The sequence below is a fragment of the Bufo bufo genome, chromosome 8, assembly GCF_905171765.1.
Source record: "Bufo bufo chromosome 8, aBufBuf1.1, whole genome shotgun sequence".
Lineage (NCBI taxonomy): Eukaryota > Metazoa > Chordata > Amphibia > Anura > Bufonidae > Bufo > Bufo bufo.
In genome coordinates this window covers 181,768,375-181,776,081 of record NC_053396.1, presented here as the reverse complement: position 1 = coordinate 181,776,081, position 7,707 = coordinate 181,768,375, and the positions used below count along the sequence as shown (strand labels likewise).

General features: G+C 48.1%; 1 protein-coding gene across 2 annotated transcripts; it reads right to left on the bottom strand.

Moving 5' to 3' along the window:
* Positions 1 to 1,026: 1,026 nt before the first annotated feature.
* Positions 1,027 to 7,468, bottom strand: LOC120977968. 2 transcript variants are annotated; one of them, XM_040406168.1, is made up of 2 exons: positions 7,376 to 7,468; positions 1,027 to 3,175 (listed from the first exon to the last, which is right to left on the bottom strand). In XM_040406168.1, exon 2 carries the CDS (start codon positions 3,167 to 3,169, stop codon positions 2,096 to 2,098), a length of 1,074 nt encoding a protein of 357 aa, XP_040262102.1. In that variant the 5' UTR covers positions 3,170 to 3,175; positions 7,376 to 7,468; the 3' UTR covers positions 1,027 to 2,095. The 2 variants fall into 2 exon arrangements, with proteins under 2 accessions (XP_040262102.1, XP_040262103.1); XM_040406169.1 differs by lacking the exon at positions 7,376 to 7,468 and adding an exon at positions 6,614 to 6,756.
* Between the last annotated feature and the right edge of the window lie 239 nt (positions 7,469 to 7,707).

Sequence of the window (7,707 nt, the reverse complement as noted above, 5' to 3'; positions counted from 1 at the left end):
ATTGCATACAAATTCGTCAACTGCTCACAGGCAACCAGTTCATTTGTTAAATATGGCTATAGATAAGTCATATAAAAAAAAAAAAAAAAAAAAAGAAATTTAAGGAGTTGTTCAGGCTTAGGGCTTTTTCACACTTGCGTTATTGTCTTCCGGCATAGAGTTCCGTCGTCGGGGCTCTATGCCGGAAGAATCCCGATCAGGATTATCCTAATGCATTCTGAATGGAGAGAAATCCGTTCAGGATGCATCAGGATGTCTTCAGTTCCGGTACGGAACGTTTGTTGGCCGGAGAAAATACCGCAGCATGCTGCGCTTTTTGCTCTGGCCAAAAATCCGGAACACTTGCCGCAAGGCCGGATCCGGAATTAATGCCCATTGAAAGGCATTGATCCGGCCTTAAGCTAAACGTCGTTTCGGCGCATTGCCGGAGCCGACATTTAGCTTTTTCTGAATGGTTACCATGGCTGCCGGGACGCTAAAATCCTGGCAGCCATGGTAAAGTGTAGCGGGGAGCGGGGGAGCAGCATACTTACCGTCCGTGCGGCTCCCCGGGCGCTCCAGAGTGACGTCAGGGCGCCCCAAGCGCATGGATCACGTGATCGCATGGATCACGTCATCCATGCGCATGGGGTGCTCTGACGTCATTCTGGAGCGCCCCGGGAGCCGCACGGACTGTAAGTATACCGCTCCCCCGCTCCTACTATGGCAACCAGGACTTTAATAGCGTCCTGGGTGCCATAGTAACACTGAAAGCATTTGGAAGACGGTTCCGTCTTCAAATGCTTTCAGTACACTTGCGTTTTTCCGGATTCGGCAGGCACCTCCGGCAACGGAAGTGCATGCCGGATCCCAACAACGCAAGTGTGAAAGAGGCCTTAGAAAAAAAACAAAACAAAAAAACATGGCTGCTTAGTTCCCAAAACAGCGCCACATCTGTCCACAGGTTGTGTGTGGTTTTACACTCCAATGGACTGCAATACGAGACAGGTTGTGTTTTGTATTGCAGCTGAACTCCATTGAAGAGGATGGAGCCAGGCTGCGTTACCACACACAACCTGCAGACAGGTGTGGTGCTGTTTGATGGAAGAAAGCAGGCATGTTTTTGTCAATTTGTAGAACTCCTTTAAGTAATGGTTTGGAAACATTCAAGAAAAGGGGCAGCAGGGTGGTGACCCAATCCCAATAAAGTGACTGTGTAGCACCTGACAGGAAACAAAAAAAAAAAAAAGAAAAAAGAAAAATGAAAAAATTTAAAATAAATAGTGTACCAGAAAATGATGTCATAGCAGCCAGCAATTTCATTTACAAGGTATCACAGTGAGGGTATGTGCACATCGAAATCTGATGTGTAACTCCGCCGAGGGTTTTCATTTTGTATGGTGCGGACCTGTTCTTGGTTTTGCCCTACTGAATGGAGACAAACCACGAGCTCGCGTTGTGGCTTTGCGAGGGGTCTTCGCTGTAACAGCACCAAAAATTAAGAAGTACACACTCAGCGTGTATGAACTATGGGGTGGCCTCCCATTGAAAACAACGGGAGGAAGTTTCAGCACAGACTCAGCCCGGGTTTAGGCACCAAATGCGCGTTGAAACCCAGGCCCAAAATCCTCCATCTGAACATACCGTAACAATTCCAACCTTTTCCTATGGACAACACCCACCCTCCTGTGCACTGTTTCTATACATCTGCACCATAGGTTTGATCCGCCAAAGCACCAAAGTCTTTAAAAATTAAAACCAGTTAGATAAAAATACAATCTTCATAGAAGACAAGGTAGACTGACTGCCCTGCGAGCATTTAGCCCAGTCCACCCCCATAATACATTACGGTATTAAGACTAGTTATAAAACAGGAAAATAATAACAATCGGAGGCAATATGCACCACGTGATCAGCCATGGCAAGCTTGATGGAGGTGACTATTACTGCATCGCTTCTGTAAACATTCAACACCGCTTGCTACTGGTTGGAGGCACCACACTTGCAGGTAACGAAAGATAACCAGCAAAGGATAGTTTGTGTGCAAAAGTCGCATGTTCTCAGAGTCCTTCCAGCTCAAACGACTGTCCATTATTGTCCTACTGCAGTCGAGAAATCAGGATCCAACGAGGATTTCGATGATCTTATCTATTTCATTCGACTCCCTAAGACCTGGGCTTGAGCTATAGGATGGAGAACTACAAGAGGATGGAAACCATGACTCTTCTGAAGATGATCGGCTGCTTTGGAAATTCCCAGTAGAAGGAGTTTCTCTCTCAAACACAGAGGTGTCTATATCTGAAAAAGGGTCATCAAAGGAAACATCATTAAGGTAACTTGAGTTCATAATTTCAAAACTACCGAAGACAGCCTCCGAAGCCTTGAGTTCCCCAGGAGGGACTGATGGGTTAGTCTGTGCAGTTGAGGCCTGTGAACTAATTTCTTCATTGCTGGTAGAGTCCATAGCCACAAGAACTTCAAATACATTAGAAGCTGAGGAGACTACAGCAGGCGCCTGCTCAATCGATGAAGTGTCCATAGGTTCTGGGGTTTCTGAACATGTTTCACCAGCCAGCACCAACTCTCTAATTAACTCTATTTTCCTGGTGTCACTTATAGATGATGGGTTGCTATTTAACAAATCTTCCTTCACAGTCGCACCTCGATCACATGTTGGCGGAACAGAAGGAAATCTAGCACCAATGGTATTGGAGGACTCTTGCTTGGCTACAGGATCCTGTATGCCAACACGTGGCTGAAGGTTTTGAGGGCAACTTTCATCTAAAACGCTCTCTAGCTCTTTTAAAATGGAAGCAATGGTGGCAGTCACAGAGAAGTCCTCTTCCAAAGAAGGGAGGATGATGTTCTCCAGATCTTGAGGAAGAACGGGGCCTACAACATGCCCAGACAATGGATCACATACACCAGATGTACCACCTTCTAAGCTGGGAACGCTACATCGATTTTCGTGGTGGATCTCCTCCTGGATGACTCTCAGGGTGTTGGCAATAAGAACATAGCGTCGCAAACTAGGCTCTATCATCATACGTCCCTTGTTGAACTTCTCGAGTGACATGTTCAGTAAGGACTGACGGAAGAAGGAGTAACTGTCTGTCTGAAAGGACAGATGTCCATCCAGCACAGACTCCTCCCAATCCGGAAACTTTCTTTTGATGCCTCTGGTAGGCATGGTCACCTGGAAAGAAGAAGAAAGAGGATGGTCAACATTTCAAGAAGAACATGTTTAGCTAAAACTTGTCTGTAATTCAAGTGCAAGAGAAGGGTTTCTGTGGAAAGGAAAAAATCCCAGGAAAATCACCTAATTTACTGTAGGTGCTTGGGTCACCCCAACACCTACCCTCATGGTAGATTAAGAAGATCTGATCGCTGCGGCTCCACTGCTGTTCTGGTGAGCAGTGAGGGTGCAAGCAGTGGAACCCCCACATCATGTTGGATGGGTATTAAACATTGAGGCTAAATGCACACGATCAGGATTGCGTGCGGAAAATCTGCACTGTAGGTCATGTACATTTTATTCTATGAGAATTTGAAATTCTCAGTGCACACGATGCGGATTTTGACCTGCGGTTTATTTTTCCTGACCAGATTTTCTTCATTCACAAACCGCACCAAATCCACACCAATTGATGCGGATTGACCGCACAGATTTGCCTGCGAACACCTGCGGATGCTCCGCACATGAATCCTGAACGTGTGCATGTAGCCTGAATGTGAGAAGGCCCATTTAGGCTGGGGCTACATGACCACGTCCAAAGACGACAGTGTAGCACAGCCTTTACAGTAAGTAATGCAAGTGAATCTGGTCGAATTTTGACCCACAAGTTCCAAATAACCCAGCAGCTTAGTGCTGCAACCCCATTCACTTACTTTACTGGCAATACAGGCCGTGCTACAAGGTCATCTTTGGTGGTGGCACAACTCTTGTCATGACCAAAGTCATTGTGTACGTGTAGGTCAGGGTCTGTACTCATCAGATACAAATTGTGGCACGTTCCATCAGATGCGGATTTACAGAAATACCACCCCCCCCCCCCCCCCATACAGCAGCACATGGCTTTGGAGGGGGAATGAGTTCCCCAAGTTTTCACCACCACTGTTAAATGATCAGAGCTCACACTTATTCCTCATGCACGGCTTACGAGGTCTGTGAGGTGTCAGTCTCCTCTAAAGAGTTTTATGGTCTAGACCAGTGGATCTCCAGCTGTCACATGCTGAGAGTTGTACTTCTGCGACAGCTGAAATGGGACAGGGTTTGGGGCATCGGTGTAGGTTCTCGCACACAAAGAGGCAAGAGTCCGCCCCCAGCCCGAATTTTACTGTACCCGGTTGGAATAAAAAAATAAAGTTTGTTTTACTGCAGTGGTGAGTGCCACCTTTTTGTTCATCTACCCGTGCAACGTATGAACTTTCCTCGTTTCTGAGGCTGAGCACCATAGTCCCTGCTGATATTGATACAGGGACCCACCATTTACCTGGAGACGTCGGCGCGGTTAAAGGGGGTAGTGCCAAGTTTACAAGTTATCCCCTATCCACAGGATAAAGGATAACTAACTGATCACTGGGGAGGGGAATCCAATTTTAGAGACCCCACCGATCCCAAGTAAGAGAGTCACGCTCCCCTGATCTGATATAGCAACAAGTCGGTCATCAATAACTGATCGGTGGGGGTCCGACTCCACCTCCGATCATCTGTTTGAAGAGGCCACGGCACTCTGCTGGGCGCTGCTGCCTTCTACTTGCTTACAAAGCATAGCGCCATCCGTTGTGTAGTGGACGGCCTTAGTATTGCAGCTCGATTGAAAGTGACTGAGCGGCTCCTTGGCCACATGAACGCGAGGTCCCTGGCCTCTACGAACAGCGGATCAGGTGTTTTACCCTCACCAATCTGATATTTACCAATGAACGACCGCTGATAGACTGCCATCATCCGGAGCAAAGTCATCCGCATTTAACATATTTGTCGCTTGCCCGGGCTGTGTACAGCTGCAACAGGGCAATGACCATTCACTAATCTAACGTACACGGCCAGAGTTAGTCAGGACGGTACACCCCCCTCCCCCGAAACCATTGCTTTCCATCATCTTAATTAGATTGTAAGCTCACTGGGTCAGTTTCCCCCTGTGCCATTTTCAACCCTTCTGATCTTACACGGAGGTTTATTAAGTGCACATCAATGCAGCACGGGACAGAACGGACATCAGAACTTTCTGTCTCAGACACTGGCAGCGAATACAGAAGTGCAGTTTCTTTTTTTCTTCCTTGGAGCTGCAAAGAGATCCTATTACAAGACAAGTCTCATCCCTAATCCTCCCCCACTTCAGTATGAAGAGCCCACCCTCCCCCTCCTTTATAGCGACTCCTCCCTACTCTCTGCCGGGATTCAGAAAAACAAGCCTACTATCATTTTGCAAAATACCAACATCCTCCTCCTCCTCTCGTGAGCGGTGGAGACGCAGGTGCAATCATATCATCCCGATGAAATATAGAGATTTATAATATGAGGGGGCGGGGCTCACTGCATAACGTGAGATCCTATATAATAGACCAGAGAGACAAATATACGGACAGCGACACCTCCCAAAATTGTGGGGGTGCTCCGAGGGTCAATGTATACAGGATATAGGTCCCTCTGGTGTCACTAACATATGAATCGGTCACACGGTCCCCCCCCAATAACGTTTATATATAGGATTTGATCAAAACCCCTCAATCCCAGCCCAAAAAAAATTAGCCCTAATAACAGAGTTCCCTGTAAAATGGTTGACAGAGATTTTGATAACCTATCCTTAGGATAGATCATCGACACCTGATCGGTGGGGGTCCGACTCCCGGCTCCGATCAGCTGTCTGAAGAGGACATGGTGTTCTGGCCTCTTCTTGGCGTCAAGTGAACGGGGCTGAGCTGCAATACCAAGCACTGACACTATCCAATGGGCAGCGCTGTGCTTGGCAAGAAGCTAGGAGGCCGCGGCTCTCACTGGATCCCCAAACGGCTTCCACCGGTGGGAGGACCCCCACAATCTGATACAGATGACCTATCCTATCTATTACACATCCAGAAAACCCTATTAAAATAACATACATCCTCTCCACAGGATCTGAACACTGGGGGTCACAAGGGTCCATGTTCCCCTTTAAGTGGATAGCTGGACACACATGCACACCGCTCATGATCCCAACCAATCAGATCATTATCCTCAATCCAGTTTGTTGTAATGGACAACCCCTTTAATTCTATGGATATCAGCCACAATCAATGGCAGCCCAATCCTGTCACTTACATTGAATGGGGCCCCATTGGGTCCTAGGACGAATCAACTTCCGATGCCTAATATATATATACACACACACACACAAAATAATGTACAAGGAAATCTTGATAAAGACTGCATTGAGCGGTTGAAACGTTGCAGAGGGGTCAATAAAGGGTCCATTATTTTTTCACTTTACTTCTAGAGTGCTACCTCATCTTTTGAACATTATAATATATATACACACACACACACAATAATGCACAAGGAAAGCACAACATATATAAACCCCACATAAAGCAGCAGGCATATAACATACAGCAGACATACAATACGACCACAGCCCGTGTAATATATACCTACCCCAGGAGCAGTGGCCGCGCTCAGACCTGCTACACCGTCCTACGCATAGCCCTCCCTGATCGATACGACCTCTTCCCGCCGCTGCATTCAAGTTTAGTATCTACTACTAAAGAAACCAAGCCCGCCCCCGGCCGCAAAGCACTACGGGAACTGTAGTCACTCAGAGTGTCGTTACAGATAAGAGTCCATGGCGGGCAAGACTACAATTCCCGTGATGCAACTGGGGGAGCCAGCGCCGGACGACGCATGCGCAGAGCGTACAGCTTGATTAAACCAGCGTAAACTTGGGTCTTTTAATTTAAAGGGGCAGTGTCCCCCAGGTAAGATACGTGCAGCAAGTTCAGCGGGATGTAAAGGTGCACGTCCTGCAGACGGCGGGTCGGTCGGTGCAGTGTAGGCTGTGACTGAGTGGAGATTGGGGGGGTTAGCAGTTTATTCATGAAATGTCTTCTTTCTTTTTTTTCCCTCTTCGTGTCTGCATGTAGGTAAGGCGCTGTGCAAAAAGAGGGTATTATGAAAATGATGCATGTGAGAGGCGGTAAGTGCACGGCATGCATCTGCAGGGGGTGTCCCGTGGGAGCCCGTAGTAAGGTAGCAGAGAACTGATACTTTGTGCAGGGCGATGACCATAGGGCTGATGTTAGTGGCAGCCATGGAAATCCTCACAGTCTAGGCTGCAGAGCTTGCACTCCTGCCCGACAGTGCAAAGCAGTTGTCCATTGTTGAATCGTGCAATAACCCCCCTGCCCTTGTGACACCTACCTTACTACGCAGCCCTCAGGGTGCACCCGATTAAAATTTGCAGCCTCCCCAGCAAGAAGAAACTCTGTGTTTTCCCCCAGGATTCATACTGTACAGTTAGGATCTGTCCCCTGACACCCCCCAGAGCTGCACTCACAAACATACCCAGCCCCGCTGCTTCTCCTCCCTTCCCATTGGCAGGAATTGCAACCTGGCATGCGAGGCCCAGCGGGTGATTGGCTGAGGGCGGCTTGCCCCTCCCTCACCTCAGCTGCTCCTCTAGCCTTACTAACGTGGAGGGGGCGGGGCGATCTCCCCCCTCACCTCCCCCCTCACCTCCGTCCCAGGGCGTC

Bases quoted from the DNA above. Each gene is read 5' to 3' on its own strand.
- LOC120977968 (XM_040406168.1), bottom strand. From the start codon at position 3,169: ATGCCTACCAGAGGCATCAAAAGAAAGTTTCCGGATTGGGAGGAGTCT.